Source organism: Giraffa tippelskirchi, chromosome 3 (assembly GCF_054371585.1).
Source record: "Giraffa tippelskirchi isolate mGirTip1 chromosome 3, T2T-mGirTip1v1.2.pri, whole genome shotgun sequence".
Lineage (NCBI taxonomy): Eukaryota > Metazoa > Chordata > Mammalia > Artiodactyla > Giraffidae > Giraffa > Giraffa tippelskirchi.
In genome coordinates this window covers 9,527,113-9,543,577 of record NC_137277.1, presented here as the reverse complement: position 1 = coordinate 9,543,577, position 16,465 = coordinate 9,527,113, and the positions used below count along the sequence as shown (strand labels likewise).

General features: G+C 52.7%; 1 protein-coding gene across 3 annotated transcripts in view; it reads left to right on the top strand.

The window, feature by feature from the left end:
• Positions 1-16,465, top strand: part of DNAH17 (dynein axonemal heavy chain 17) — a 94,701-nt gene that overhangs the window by 16,635 nt on the left and 61,601 nt on the right. For all 3 annotated transcript variants that reach the window (XM_081575683.1, XM_081575682.1, XM_081575684.1), the window contains exons 15-25: positions 1,589-1,697; positions 2,015-2,118; positions 4,472-4,612; positions 5,990-6,133; positions 8,282-8,464; positions 11,178-11,432; positions 12,646-12,815; positions 13,351-13,573; positions 15,322-15,438; positions 15,535-15,621; positions 16,023-16,175. In XM_081575683.1, the coding sequence (XP_081431809.1) occupies positions 1,589-1,697; positions 2,015-2,118; positions 4,472-4,612; positions 5,990-6,133; positions 8,282-8,464; positions 11,178-11,432; positions 12,646-12,815; positions 13,351-13,573; positions 15,322-15,438; positions 15,535-15,621; positions 16,023-16,175 (1,686 nt within the window). The remainder of the gene's footprint in view (positions 1-1,588; positions 1,698-2,014; positions 2,119-4,471; positions 4,613-5,989; positions 6,134-8,281; positions 8,465-11,177; positions 11,433-12,645; positions 12,816-13,350; positions 13,574-15,321; positions 15,439-15,534; positions 15,622-16,022; positions 16,176-16,465) is intronic.

Here is a 16,465-nt window from a genome sequence, read left to right as displayed (position 1 = left end):
CGCTTGAATCGTCCCAAAACCATTTCCCCTATCCCTGTCGGTGGACAAATTGTCTTCCACAAAACCAGTCCCTGGTGCCGAAAAGGCTGGGGATACTGCCTTTAAATGCACTTCTTATTCTTAACATACTTCCTGTGGTCGAGAGAGACCCCAGGCCCCCACACTGCTTATATCCATTAATGTCTGAGCTAGGCAAGAGTTGAGGGGTGAAGCTTTAAAGAATCTGCTGGGGATGGGGTGGGGGGATGTCTGGGAAAAATGCCCTAAAGGTGTGGATTTATAACATAGGCTGTTGAAAAGTACTAAACAGGGCATATTGAGTGGATCTCCTCACCATGAGCTTTGTTTACTCTGGGCAATCACAAAAGGGTAATAATATTTAGCTCTTGTCTGGGCTATTGGTGTAACTGTTTAATATCCAAAGGTTGATAAATGGAATCAAAATTTCACATTGACTCGCTTTCTAATCCCATCAGTGCTCTCTTACTTATGTCTGCTTTCCACTGGTAATAGCCATTAAGCTCTATTTCTCTGCCCATACTGTACCTTGTCTAAGAGTTAATTGTTTGAAAAGGAGGACATGGGTGGGAGGGGGCACCATTTAAAGTACTAAGTATATGTCAAGGGTTATTGTGAAAGGCAAACAGCATCTAACATGCGATTTAATTTTAATGCACATCCCTCACTTTATAGAGTAGACCTATCCTTGAAAACCTTAGTGTAAATCAGAATGTTACCAAATAGGACAATATTCTGAAGCACAAATGGTACTTATTATTTAAAAGAATAATTGATATTTAAAAAACTGTGTACACCCTCCATCTGTTTTTCTATTCTGTGAATTGATGCTTTCAAGCGTTACATGAATTTCTTAGCTTGGGGCAGCCCCAGATCAAGCCTGTGTGGAACCTCCCCTGCAGTTCACTCTGATGCTTTAACTAGTGGAATGGCTTCTCCACAGATCCTGGACCTCCTCTGTATAATCACATTTCAAGCCTTAGATCACGGCCCAGGCGATGTTCTGAGAAATGCCCCAGAAAACATCCCAGTTACCAGTGTGTATTTCTCTGACTTCCTTTTTCATGATTCTAAGCTTCCCCGGTGATTGAGTGGCAGAGAATCCGCCTACAACGCAGGAGACTCGGGTTCTATCCCTGGGTCAGGAAGATCCCCTGGAGGAGGGTGTGGCTGCCCACTCCAGTACTCTTGCCTGGAGAATCCCATGGGCAGAGGAGCCTGGCGGGCTACAGTCCACAGAGTCACAAAGAGTTGGACACGACTGAAGCAACTCAGCACAAGCCAAATTTTTTAAGTTTTGGATTATATACACATTGTTTCTGCAGTAGTGAATTTCCTCCTCTTTCTCATAACATAAGCGATTAAGAGATAAGCTAACCCTAACCCTTGATGATAAAAAATTTTTTAAAGTTGAAATCCCCTGAACTTTGTACACATAATTCCCAGTTAAATCACACTAACGGTAGCTGGTTTGGTTGGTATTGAGTAATAAACACCCTTACCAGGAGACGATTTTAAATCTGCTTGCATTTGGAACAAATGCCCTGAAACTGTAGCCCTTGTTTTGCAGATAAAGACCACCATGAAGGACGTAGAATTTCCACTGATTAAGTCAGAATTGGAAGCAATCGATGTCAAATTATTGAATGCTGAGACAACACTGTTCTGGAATGGCGAAAGTGTGCAGGCAATATCCGTTTCCCCTTGAATTAAACTTGGGTGAGAGGGACGGAGAGGGGTCCAAGCCATCGGGCATCTGGAGTTCTCGTGGGATCAGTGATCCGCCCGCTCGGGGATGGGGAGGTCCTGATTCCGAAGGGCCCTACCACGTGTGCTACCCCTCAGCGCTGCCTTTCTGGAAGTTCTCAACTGTTTCCTCTGCTTCAGGCTCCGAGAGGCAGAAGGACTCGCCCAGAGCTGGGTCACAGTAATGATTGTCAAGTCAGCCTTTGCTCGATAGTCCCTTTTGTAAGATCCCTTCATGCTTCTCTCTCAGGTGTCTTTGAATATATTCAAGAGATGCGAGAAATTCTGCACAACTTGCAGAACAGAATACAAAAAGCAAAGCAAAACGTAGAGGGGATTTCCCAGGCCATGAAGGTGAGTAACCTGCAAAGCACAGCGTGGGTGTGTGTGCTAAGTCACTTCAGTCGTGTCCAACTCTGCGACCCTGTGGACCATAGCCCACCAGGCTCCCCTGTGCATGGGATTCTCCCGGCGAGAATGCTGAGTGCATGGTTGTGCCCTCCTCCAAAGGATCTTCCCCACCCAGGGATCAAACTCGAGCCTCTTATGTCTCCTGCATTGGCAGGCGGGTTCTTTACCACTAGTGCCACCTGGGAAGCCCCAGAGTGGGGCTTAAATAGGGACCTGGGAGAGAGTCCTGGGGAAACGGGCCCCTCGGAGATGCTCACGTAAAGTGCCCAGGGCAGCGGGGACCTGCTGGGTGAGGCTCAGGGCTGCAGAATGGTGACATCAGGGTGGCCCCAGGGCAGAAAAGCCCCAGGTCCCTCTGCAGAGTTCCATTCCATTTGGTTCTGTCAAGCTCAGCAAATGTGGGGGCAGTGCCCTCTGCCAGGGGGATACCAGGAATGAGGGTGGGGTCAGGGAAGAGGTGCTAAGACTCAGCCCTTCTGGGAACATGTTCATCACTCAATGCGGACCGGCACGGGTCCTTTCTCTCAAGCTCGATCCAGAAAACTGGGGGACAGCCCTGGAACCCCCCACCCTGACATGGTTTGTCATCAAGGCCCGAATCTGCAGACACATGCCACAGGCCATCATAATCTGTTCATTAGAAAGCATCTCATCTGTGTTGAGACATTCTTTGGCTTATCTCGGTATGAAACTCTCCTACATTATAGTTCACATTCATTTCATCACCATCCACTTAGATGTAACTCAATAAATTGTAGGCAAAAGCCACTGCTCACCCCGCTTTTTTTCTGATTGTTTTTTCTGATTCAATTTTCATTTGATCAGACTATTTCCTCAAGTCATTGCCTCAGAAAGGATGTGTTGATGACTTGCTTTCTGAGTCCTTGCTTGTCCAAAGGTCTTTCTTTGGATCTCACCTAGCTTGTCCAAGTAAAGGATTTTTTGATATGGTTCTTTTCTTTCAGTAGTCTAGAAAAATCTCTATATTCATCTGCTCTGGCCACCATAGCAAAAGACCAGAGACCGGGCAGGTTACACAGCACAGAAATTTATTGTCTCACAGTCCTGAAGGTGAGAAGTCCAATATCAAGGTGCTAGCAGCTTGGGTTCCTCCTGAGGCCTATCTCCTGGGCATGTAGATGGCTGTCTTCTCCCTGTGTCCTCTTCAGCTCAGTTCAGTTACTCAGTCGTGTCTGATTCTTTGTAACCCCTTGAACTGCAGCATGCCAGGCTTCCCTGTCCATCACCAACTCCTGGAGCTTGCTCAAACTCATGTCCATCGAGTCGGTGATGCCATCCAACCATCTCATCTTCTCCTCCTGCCTTCAATCTTTCCCAGCATCAGGGTCTTTTCCAATGAGTCAGCTCTTTGCATCAGGTGGCCAGAGTATTGCAGCTTCCGCATCAGTCCTTCCAATGAATATTCAGGACTGATTTCCTTGAGGATTGACCGGTTTGATCTCCTTGCAGTCCAAGGGACTCTCAAGAGTCTTCAACACCACAGTTTCTCTGTGTTCTAATTTCCTCTTATAAGGACACCAGTGGTATTGGATTAAAACCCATCTTAATGACCTCACCTGAATCAACCTCTTTAAAGGCCCTCTCTCAAATGCAGTAACATCCTGAGTGTTAGAGATTAGGACTTCAACATATAAATCTGGAGGGAGACACAGTTCAGGCTGCAGCCACCCCATCTCGTAGCCACAATGTTGAAAAACCTGATGGTGGTACGACTTTCCTTTGCTGTCCCTGTTCTCTCTGGCCAGAGGTGGATAGAGTCCTTGGTCATAACCAGGGCTCAGACACATCACCAGAGTGTGTCCGGACATGTGTCTCCTTTTGTTAATGTTCCCTGGACTCACAGGGTGGTTTCAGTCTGAAAACAGCAGCATTTCCCCAGTCCCCAGGCACTTCCTCCAGTCACTTATTCTCTCCCTTGTGTCCCTTTTGTCCTGGACATTGAGCATCTTCACACACGTCTCCAGATCCAGCCGCCATGTCCCCTCACCTCCGGCTCCTGTGGTTCCTGATGAGACGGTCAGATACTGCTTTCCCTAGGAAGGCCCCTTCCAGGCCTGATTGGGGGAAATGCCCAGGGGTCTCTCTGTGGTCCCCCAAGACCCCTGTTAGTTTTGAGTCGCATCATTGGAGACTGTCTAACAGTGCTTGGCGGTCCCTCAGCCTCTGTGAGGCCCTCCTGGGGCAGGGACACTTACTCCCAAAGGGGTATTGGGAAGGAGTGAGACTGGAAGCTTTGTCTCCAGGCACTTTTCTCCCGCTCATGTTTTCCCTCCAGGACTGGTCAGCCAACCCGATGTTTGAAAGGAAGGACAACAAGAGAGAGGCCCTGTTAGACTTGGATGGGAGGATGGCCAACCTCAACAAGCGCTACGCTGCAGTCAAGGATGCTGGCCTGAAGATCCAGGCCATGGTCGCGGTGAGGAGATGCCCAGGAGGGCCTTAGAGAGCCCACGTGCTTTCAGTAGCCGGGAGGAAGGAGCAGGGTGGGGAGGGGGCTGGAGGTTTCATAAATCGTTGGATGTCTGCAACTTGTAATCCAGGAGTCTGATTTTATAACAGCAGACTCTGCTGACTGCTCACCTGGAAGCTTGATCCTCTGGTCACATGTCTGTCCTCCTCTAAGGATGTCAGAGCCTCCTCTCCCTACATAAATCAGTGTGGACAAGTGACATATTTCTACAGGGTCCCTGGGGGTAGCTGAATCTGGGGCCAGCAGGCCACCTTGAAGGAGGAGGGTCTGCTGAGCTGTTCTTATGGTCAAGTCATTGCTCAGAAGGTCATTACCCCCCTGGAGTGACTTGACTAGGCCAAGAAATATTTTGTTTCCAGGTCCTTTTCCTTTGCCCTGGTGCCAGAAGCTCCCAGTAAATCAACATGTTAAACTGCAAAAACGTTACTTAAAAGAGTTAACTGATTAACCTGTTAACACTACCAGATGTATTGGAAACAATACAGGAGAGAGAAATCTGGCTCAGGGTCAGGAAGAGGCTTTGTCATCATATACATTTGCTAGAGTCCTCGACTCCCATAATAGTCATGTGAACCATTGTTTTCTACCTTACACTGAAGCTATCTAAGCCTGTGTCTTCTCTTCCCTGTTAGAATATAACTGCCTGAAGGTACAGACTGGGTCATGTTCATCTTCGTGTTTCCTTGTAGCTGTTGGTGTCTTATAGATTCATCTACCCACCCAGCCACCCACCCGTTCAACTATCCATCCACCCATCCATATACCATTCACCCATCCATCGCTCATTCAACCATCAACCCACCCATTCATCCATCCAACCATTCACCCACTCATCCACCCACCTGTTCACTCATCCATCCATCCACCAGCTCCTGCTCTGCTCCAGACATTCGGCTTAGTGCTGGAGGTATAATGGGGTAAAGGACAGTCAATTCCTGTTCTTGCAATGCTTGGCATCAACGGGAGGTACAGATCAAAGACAAACAAAATAATTCAGCATGGTCATCTGTGCCAACACAGGCACAAATAATGGCTCACTAGAGGGAACACAGGTGCGGGGCAGGGACAGGAGCCAAACCTGAGATGAATGAGGGTGATGATCAAGGAAGGTCAAGGAGAAGACGACCGTACTTGGCATGAATGGGAAGGAGCAGCATAGACATAGGAAGAGACTGGCACATTCAGGAAGCCAAAATCAGACCTGTGTGTGTGGAGTGTGTGAGCGAGGACAAGGGTAGTCCAGAAAGTCAGTGGATAAATGGACTAAAGAGGGAACAGGTAGACCCAGTGAAACAGCAATCAACCGTGTGGCTCTGTTTGCAGGAAAACGCAGAACTCTTCAGAGCGGATACGACAAGCCAGTCCTGGAAGGGTTACGTCAACTACATTGACAGCATGGTCTTAGATGAATTTTACCAATTCATTCGCAAGTCTCTAAATTACCTGATGGACAACATGGTTGTAGATGTAAGTGACAGACGTGAAATTTATGTGTATGTGTATACATGTGTTAGTCACTCAGTCGTGTCCGACTCGGTGACCCCATGGACTGTAGCCCACCAGGTTCCTTTGTTCATGGGATTCTCCAGGCAAGAATACTGGAATGAGTTGCCATTTCCTTCTCCAAAAAGGCTGATGAGAGTGTGTAAAATCAAGATGATAACCGTACTTAGCAGCACAATCGCAATAAAGCATCACTGAGTATACATATCACTGTGTATACATATATATGTATTATAAATATGAGATAAGGTTTACATTGGAATCTATAATCTGGTTTCCTGATGAAAGAACAGACTTATTAAAATCTGCCGAGGGTGACCAGCTTATCCTGATTTCAAACCTGAAAGTCCTGCACCCCAGGACATCTGGTCACCCTGAATGTGCTGCAGCATAAATGGGCTAAGCACACAGCCACAGAGCCAAGCTGACCTATGTTGCTGCTGGGTGAGGAAAAGCAGGTGCCCCTGGCCTCTCCTCACGTTGACTGGGGGTGGGATGTGCCCTCCTCTTGGCAGCATCATCCACCAGCCCTCTCCACCCTCTGCCAAATCGAGCAGACGCTTAAACCAGGTCAGCAGAGTGGGTTTGCTGGTTAATTGCATTCTGGCCCGTTCTCCCTGAGCTGTGCCCTGCCCGTGTCTTTTTCACTACAGGGGCTCCCAAGTGACTTTGGATACTGCCCAGGAGGGCAAGATCGGAGACCTAGCCCACTCAGCTCATTCTCAGGAGAGGGTGGTGGGCACCACAGTGAGATGCCCTGACACAGCTGCAGGGGGCAGTTGTCATCAGAGCGTCAGCAGACCCCAGAGTCTGTTGGTGAAAGTAGACGGCATTACTAGCTGTAGGGCTCACCAAGGGCTTCCCTGGTGGCTCAGTGGTAAAGAATCTGTCTGCCAATGCAGGAGATGTGGGTTCGATCCCTGGGTGGGGAAGATCCCTTGGAGAAGGAAATGGCAACCCACTCCAGTATCCTTGCCTGGGAAATCCCATGGACAGAGAAGCCTGATGGGCTACAATCCATGGGGTCACAAATGAGTCAGACACGACTTAGTGACTAAACAACAACAAAGACTCAGCAAGCAAGGTATAGCAATGCAACATCAGCAATGAAGGTAGCTAATGTGTAGTGTTTATCACTACAAAGAGAGCAGTCACAGTCAAATGGGTGATGAGGCCCTGATAACAGTGTCCTTCTTAAAACGTCCCAGGGAGGCTATGTATTTGCAAGCGGCCAACCAGCAGGAGTGGCCCCCCCTAGACAGAGGCTCAAGAAAAGTCTGCTCAACTGAGTTCATGACAGCTGACTTCTCCCACTTAGCTCACTCAGGCACTAGAGCAGACCCTCCCCCAGTCATAGAGCTGGGGGGCTCTTGAGCTGACCACCCGCAGTGCCAGTGTGGACTACATCTGAAGGAAGGTTAGTGGCCGTGGAGCAGGTCCCAAGCACCCATAGGCCTCGGCCTGCACTCCTGAGATTTATTGGTGCATTGGGCGGGCTCCATCCTGTCCTCTGACACACAAGACCACACCTAGGATCTGCAGCCTCACAAGGAGGATCCAGGAACAGACAGGGTTACGGTGTGCCCGCTTTGTAAACAGGACCTCTGAGGAACATGAGGCTTGTCCTTTCTGGAGCTCAGCAGAGGCCATCCTGCCTGGCTGGGATCTCCCCCGCCCCCACCCCACACGCTCTGTATGTTAACTAGCCATCTAATCCCCATGGCAACCCAAAGAGATGGGGACAACAATTGCCTCTGTTCTATGAAACGACTCTGCTCATTTTATATATCTAGGGAAACAACATCGAGGTTCTCTCCTGAGACCACGCAGCTGGTCAGTAGCAGATATGGGCTTGAACGCAGGTTGTGGGTCTCCTCGGCACTCGGTCATTGCTGCTCCATCCGGCTTGGACTCCCAGCCTGCGTTTGGCCTGGTGGTGCTGCATTTGGCCGCACAGGTCTTGCTCACGGGCCCTTGGTGGGGAGTGTGCTCTCTGTAGCGGTCCCAGCCAGCAGAGCCAGCCCTAGACCTTCTTTGGTGCCTGGGTGAACATCAGGCATCGAGAACAGTTAGCCAAGGGCAGGGCCTTGACCCCGTAATGCCCTGTTTCAGGAGAGCATTGCGCCGCTGTTCGAGGTCCGCATGGAGCTGGAGGACGACGGGCTGGTCTTCAACCCATCCCTAGAGGTGGGTGGGGACCGAGGCTTCCTGGCGCTAATCGGGAGCCTGGTCACCGACATCTACAACGCAGCCAAGCTCGTCCCCAGACTGGCCAAGGGCAGGATGCACTATAAGGTCAGTCTGGGCTTTGTTACGGCCCCACCGCTTTCCCTGCCACCAACTGCTGCCCGGGGTCAGAACTGCCTTCCCCATGTGGCAGCGCTTGCTCGTGTGTGTGTGTTTCACGGTGGTGGGTCCCGTGTGTGACGAGGAGCCCAGGGGTTCCCTGAGGACGGTGGCCCGGATTGCTCTCCCTAGAGTGGACCTGTCCTTGGTCGACCTGCTTTTCATTCCCTCAACACCTCCCCACCCACGAGACTCCAAGTGTGCTTTCCCGCCCCACTTCCTGCTATTTTCCTCCCTCCCGTCATTTACAGTCTGTGATCCTCTGAGCACGCAGGCTCTTTGACAAATGTGCCTTCCACTGGCTCCCACACCCGTTTGCTCTGAATGCATTAAATACCCACCCACGACACAAAACACAGATCAGATCCTGGGGATGCAAAGGCGGGGGAAATTCAGCTTCCCTGAAGGGGGAGGTCTAAGAAGGTGTGCTTGTTGGAGCATGGTTTGTGGGGCAGTTAAACAAACATTGGAAAAGACCTAAATGGCCATCAAATACAGGAGTCCTTCAGTAGCTTCAGGCCCATCCAGACAAAGGCATCTAAATGAGTCACAAAAGGGAGCCTGGGATGGAAGGAGGCTCGTGACGTGTTATCAAGTGTTTATCAAGCTGCAGAACTATGTTTAGAATGTGATTTCATTCATTTAAGCAAACAAAAGCCTGTCTTCCTAAGGACGAACTCCAAACTGTCAAGAGCGCTCCCTTCTGGGAAACAGGATGGGGGCGAGGGAGGCGGGAGGACAGAGGACATAAAGAGGGCTTTTTATTTCATATGCTTCTTCCTTGTTTGAACTTCTTGATGACGGGTGTGTATTATTTGCAATAACAAACATTTCCAGCAAGATGCTTTGTGCTGTCAGGGACAGGTATGTGCGCACGTGCGTGTAGTGACGTGAGGACAGGAGGAAATACCTGGCCAGGTTAAGGACAGCTTCCCAGAGCAGCTGACCTGCATTCTGAGTCTTGAAGGATGGGAGGAGATTCCCAGGCAGAGAGAACGGTTTGAGGATTCCTGAGCCACACAGAGGTGGCGTTCCAGGCCCAAGTGCACACAGCGAACTGCTCTGGAGCTTAGATCAGAGTGAACCACACCACCAGCGATCCACTCAGGCACAGACGTGTGGGACCCAACACAGGCCAACGAGAGCCAGAGCGCGACATGTGGCTCTAGAATCTGAAGGGCCGCACCTCTGGGGCTCCTCCACCCGCCCTGGGGTCCTTGCGTGATGTAGCAGAACAGAGCAAGGCAGAGTAAGGGTCCCGGTGACCTGGCCACACCCCAAGCTGTGCACACCCCCCACACCGGTCTCATTTGTAAGATTTTAATTTATCAGTGGTTAGTGCCGCTGATAAAAAACGTAATGTTGCTCACAGCTCCTCAAGAAAGGAGAGGCACGGCCAGCCACGCAGGGGCGAAGTGGGGAGCAGCAGGTTTGGTCAGGAGGCAGGAGGAGGATGGCGGGAAGCCCAGGCCAGAGGCTTTTAGGGCTGGGGAAACTGCTCCAGACAGGCCCCGGGGTCATCTCCTGTTATCTGGTACCTGGCGCTGGGGTGATGGAGCAGCGGGAACATGGGCTTGGGATATGAGGATTGGTTAGATGAAGGAGGTGATTGGGTGTTTGGCTGGTTTGCACAAGAAAGGCGTGCCCCCATCCCAGCCTTTTGCTCTCTTAGAAGTGGCTGGCCCTGTGGGGGGCAGTCTCTCCCCAGCCAGCAAGATTTGTTTTTCTTTTTTCTTTTGTACCACACCAGGCATCTTCTGGGATTTTTAGTTCCCTGACCAGGGATCGAACCCGGGCCTGCAACAGTGAGAGTGCTGAGCCCTTAACTACTGGACTGCCAGGGAATCCCCAGCAAGATTTTTTAAGATGCCAAAACTTCTTACTGCTGCTGTATAGTCACTTTAGTCTTGTCTGACTCTGTGTGACCCTATGGACTGCTGCCTCCCAGGTGCCTCTGTCTGTGGGATTCTCTAGGCAAGAATACTTCTTAAGATACAGAAACTTCAAAAAACATGTTTCATACACACCCTCCACCTTGAGATTTTCCAGTTACAGGAGCAAATCGATAGCTTTTTGCTAAGACCAATTTGGATTGCGTTTTCTGTCTCTTGAAATGCAAAAGGCCCTGTCCAGCCGGGGCCTCCCGTGCTCCTGCTGCAGCCGTCCATGTGGTCTTCACTCAGGTCCTCAAACACGTGCCTCCTTTCAGCACAGGCCCTTTGCTGTTTCTCTTGCTCTTTGCCTTCCGTCCATCAGCTCTCAGGCCAGCGATCACTTCCTCAGGGGGCGTCCCCCAACCTCCTGCCCGCTACACCTGAATACAAGGATGAGAGTCATGACAACTCAGTTTTTGATTTACTGATAAACTCGTGACCCCAGTCCTGGACTATCCACACTCCCAGTGCCCTCTCCCACTGTGGGCACACAGAAGGTGGGTAACTACAAAATGCATGAAGTTGTAGGTGAGTCATCCTGGGGTCTGCCAGGCAAAAAGTCACGTCCGGCGTACCTTCACGTGGGAGAACGTGGCCAACGGGCAAGTGTCCCCTCCTCTCATCTCGGGAGGTTAGCGACGCTTGAACCAACAGGGAGCCGCTCTCCAGGTCAGGGAGACCACGGGGCAAAGCCCTCACCCGTCTGTTCCCCTCCTGCCCACCTGCAGACCGACCTGGAAGACATGACGGACCTCATAGAGATGCGGGAGGAGATGTCCAACCTGGTCATCAGCGCCATGAAGGAGGCCGAGGAGTACCAGGACTCCTTCGAGCGCTACTCCTACCTGTGGACGGACGACCCCCAGGAGTTCATGAAGAGCTTCCTCATTTACGGGCGTGCCATCAGCCGGGAGGACTTGGACGGCCGAACTGAGGAGACCCTCCCCAAGACGCCGCCCACCCTCGCCCAGTTCCAGCAGCAGGTGCGTATGGACCTTGCCCATTGGTTTTCTCGCTTCTGGAATCAACCACTCCCTCCCCACCCCCACTGCTGTGGAGGGGCACTGGGTTTGATTGAAGACTCGGGTGAACGTTTTTTTAAACGAAGGTTTTATTATTATTCAAGTATGGAGAGACCAACAGACCAGCAGACAGCCACCATGAACAAAGGGTTTGTGACCCACAGCTCCCGAGAGGCTGGGGCACTCCAGGCCACAGGTGTCACCAGCAGAGCACCAGTGTCAGGAGACAGAGAATGAGGGGAAAGCATGACTGAGAACTCACGCTAGGGTCCTCTTGGGAAGGAACAAGCAAGGCAGGGCAAGCCGGCTTTGGATGGGCTCATTTGAATCATTTCAGTGACCCAGGGGTCTATGGGCTGTCTCAGGTTGCCCAGGTACCTGGCCCCCCGGGTGATATCCGGGCAGGTGGACAGTGGCCTAAAGTGTGAGAGCGGGTGGTAAAAATTGGGGTGTGGACTCTGGTTCATTGTTTGCACATGAAAGTCATGGTCCTGCGCAGGGGGGTTGTCTGCCATCTCTAGGAATGAGCCAGCCTGTGACAGGGGTGGGCTTGTCCCTCCAGGGTCAGCAAGGCCACCCAATGCCAAAGCATCAGGAATGTAGAGCATGATGGGAATTTCCTGGTGGTCTGGCAGTTAGGACTTGACTCTTCCTGGGTTTGCTTCCAGGTCAGAGAACTAAGATCCCTCAAAACGCATGGAGTGGCCAAAATATATATACATTAGAACACAAGAAAACGTAATGAGTTTACAGACCTTCATGTCTTTTCCTGAAGCTCAGTGATGGTGGCCCAGCCACAGGGGAGATGCTCGGGATGGGGGACACAGTCTCTCCCACAACAGGGGGGGACAGCTGGCTGCCAATCTTGAGAGCCTCGAGGACAGGCAGCAGCACAAAGCTGGATGAGTTAAGGATGCCCCGTGGGCACCCGGGACCCCTTACACCCCTTGGAACTTTAGTTGTGCCCTCCTTCAGAAGACCTGCTGGCCTTGCCCAGTGACGTCCCTTTCTGACAGCCTGTAACCCACATCGGAGATAGACTTCTGGGCCTCAGGGGCTGTCAGCTGGGGCTGGGAGAAGGAAAGTAGTGCGTTGTGAGGGCCTCCCCTGCTCCCACGCGCTGTGCTGGCCCCACCGCAGCAGCCCAACAGCTAAGCGGGTCCTTGCCTCCCAGATCGACTCCTACGAGAAGCTGTACGAGGAGGTGTCCAAGTGTGACAACACCAAGGTGTTCAATGGCTGGCTGCAGTGCGACTGCCGCCCCTTCAAGCAGGCCCTCCTCAACACCATCAAGCGCTGGAGCCTCATGTTCAAGCGGCACCTGAGCAACCACGTCATCAACAGGTGGGCACCAAGACCGCGGCCCTGGGCCCACTCCCACCCCCACTGGCCTGACGCTGACCACACCCCAGAGAGCCCTGTGCCAGGACCCCCAGCCAGCCGGGTGTGGAGCTGAAGGTCAGGTTTAGAGACCAGCGGCCCCACGGAGGGTGGGTCCCAGCAGGAAGGTGTCACCTGGCAGGGAGTGGGGGCCCTGGTCCTTCAGTCGTTGCTGCTTTACTGGGCACTTACCGTGTCTGACCAACAGGTGCCAAGGAATCCTTTAGGAGCCCCGAGTTGGGTAGGGAAGCCTGGCATGAAACTCGAGGGTTGTACCTGTGCAGTTACAGGCAGTGGTGGGCTGGGAGGGGCCAGGAGCCCTGAGAACGTGTAATCCCGCTCTTCTGTCCAGGAGGCCCCACAAAGGCCACCCTGAGATGTGACCCTACCCGGGACTCGCCGACCACTTGAGCTAGTGAAACATGGGGTGCCGGGCAGGCAGGGACACAGCCCTCCCCTGGAGGGGGGCACCCATCACATGTGGCCTCTCAACCACCAGCCTCGCGGACCTGGAAGCCTTCATGAAAGTTGCCAGGATGGGCTTAACGAAGCCCGTTAAAGAGGGGGATTATGACGGCCTCGTGGAAGTGATGGGGCATCTGATGAAGGTCAAGGAGAGGCAGACGGCCACGGACAATATGTTTGAGCCCCTGAAGCAGACCATCGAGCTGCTCAAGTCCTATGGGGAGGAGATGCCCGAGGAGACGCACATGAAGCTGCAGGTAGATGGGTCTGGGATGCCCCGTCGGGTGAGCTGGAGCCTGGGAGGGCAGCGCCAGAGGAGGGCAGACTCTGGTGACCCGGAGCCTGCAGGCCAAACCTCCTCTTCTAGACCTGAGATCCCCGGGGAACGGTGGGGTGGGAGGACAAGGCTCTCCAGAGACGAGGGGACAGGGAGATTGCCTCCCAAGGGTGGGAGAGGAATAGTCCCTGTGTTTAGTTGGCATTTCAATGGATTAGAAATGCTTTCATGTCCCACGCTTCCTCCTGAGCCCAGCAGGAGCCTGGGCATGAGGGACGATGGACCGAGAATGGGGTTCGCAGAGGTCCTGCCAAGATTAGAAGCCAGCAGCAAGGCTGAGAGAGAGACCAGCTCCCTGGAGGAGAAGGCTCCCAGCCAGCTTTTTCCCCCGCAGCAGAGGGGCCACAGCAGAGGATGCAGGGACTTGAAGAAGCCCAGCACTTATAGCTGATTTGCAGGATGTCAGTGTTGGTGCCATAGCAGCTGTGTGTGGCTGGGGTGGGTAGGCGGAGGGAGAGATGGAGGGTGGGCCCTGCAGGCAGGGTCAAGCCACCCCCCTGGGCTTTGTCTCCTCCCGGGCCTGGCTGCCTCTGCCCACTCCCTCTCTCTGCCCTGACTGTGTCTGGTCACACGGGCCTGACTCCCTGTGCCAGGAAACACTGACCCCAGCCAGTGCCCAAGACCCCACGCAGAGGCTGTGCCAGGATGGTGTGGGTGGCTGTGGTGACCTCTCCCACTGCCCAGGCCCTGCTTAAGAGCGCGTCGTGTTTGGCCCCTTTTCCCCCTGCCCAGGGCTCAGTAAGGACCAGGATTTGAAGTGTGTGTGGCCAGGCCCAGGAGCTCTGGGGCCATGGATGGGGCAAGTGGGGTGATAAAATTTCTGATAAATGTTTGAGCCATGCCACCACCAACAAAGACCGTTAGTTAATTGTAGAAGAAAGTGAAACAATGTCTGTTTGTGGGCAAAGAGTTTACGGGCTGGGATTTTTGTCTTTAAAATGTTTTACGGCAAGTACAATATTTGCCCAAGTGTGGAGAACTTGGAAAATACAAAATTTCATCTGATTGCTAAAGTCATTCTTGACATGACAAAACTGCAGGAATGGAAGACTGGTTAGTGGCTGCCGGTTAGTGGTTGGGGATGCAGGGTGGGTGCTGATGCAAAGAGCTGACACAGGACATTTCCCTCACAGTGACGAACAGCGAGGTATGTAGATTGTGGTGGGGGTTATGGGAACCTATACATGAGACAAAAGTGCCTAGGACTACACCTGCCTACGACATACACATGTGGACTGAGCTTAAAACACAGGGTAAAAACCGACAAGTTCCTTCATCTGTTAACAGAAACACCCCAGAGTCCGATGCTGGTTTGGCTATCGAGCCTTCGTTGTGTAAGATGCCAACGCTGCAGAAGGCTGCGGGGAGGCACATAGGACTCTCTGTGCTATTTTTTCCCGATACTTATTTATTGATTGATTTGGCCTCACTGGGTCTTAGTTGCAGCACACAGCATCTTTGGTTGCGGCACGTGGGATCTAGTTCCCTGACCAGGGATCGAACCCAGGCACCCTTCCTTGGGGTCGCAGAGTCTTAGCCACTGGACCACCAGGGAAGTCCCTCCCTGTGATATTTTTGCAACTCCCCATCAGTCCGTAATGATCTCACACTAGAAAATTTTTTAAAAAGAGGAGAAAAGGGAGTGGTCCTTGGCCTTTGCCTGCACAGGAACTGCCGGAGCAGTGGACAAACACCAAGAAGCTGGCCATCCAGGTGAAGCAGAACGTATCGCCCCTGCAGGCCAACGAGGTCAGCATCCTGAGGCGGAAGTGCCAGCAGTTCGAGGTACCGTGGCCTGGGGGGGCGGGGCCGGGATGCAGCACCCACCACGGCCAGCCCCGGGGGCGGGGAGCCTGAGCGTCTCACGTGGTCCTCCCGCAGCTCAAGCAGCATGAGTTCAGAGAGAGGTTCAGGCAAGAAGCCCCGTTCAGCTTCAGCGACCCCGACCCCTACAAGTCCCTCGATAAGGTATTTTTGCTCAAGGAGGAGATGGGGTGGTAACTCTGGGGACTCATCTTTTCTCAAGCTGTCATTCTCGTGAGCCCACAAACACAGCCTCGATGGGACCAGCCTTGGGGCCGAGCGCACATGTGTGTGTGTGTGTGTGGGCACGTGCATGTGTGTATGCACAGACATGCAAGCTCAGCCATCCTATGGGGCCTCCCCTCCAGGCCCCATCGGAAAAGCCAGGGGTGGTTGGGGGGACGGATGGGGAGGGCACTGCTCCCCCAGCTAGAAAGTTTGCTGCCTTCCTGTGTGCGTGGGGTCGGAGTACAGAGTGCTGATGGCTCTGAGGGTCGCTGGGGCAGACGGGGAAGGCTCCACTGAGTGCGGGCACCCCACTCACAGGCTTCCTCCCATGCCCGCAGCAACAAAAGAGCATCGCGGCCATGGAGAGCATCATGGAGGCGCTGTGCAAGTCCGGGAGCCTATTCGAGGTCAGCGTCCCGGACTACAAGCAGCTCAAGGCTTGTCACAAAGAGGTCCGCCTGCTGAAGGAGCTCTGGGACATGATCATCATGGTGAGGGGCCATCTGGCTTGTGGGGGCAGGTGGGGGGTGTTGAAGGTGGCGCAGGGAGAGGGAGGGGGAGGTGGGAGAGGGGTCCACGGGCAGCATCCCAGCACCAAGAGGGGGCGGCTCCCATTATCCCCCCATGACACCCACCTCTGATGGTTGATGGAGGCAGCCCCTCTTCTCAAACACAAGAGTCGGAAGCCTCACTCTCCACCCCAGGGTCAAGGCACTGTCCACAGCGTACGGGCATGTGTTAGTTCCCCATGCTCTCGCCTCTTGGCTCCTCTATTTCCAAA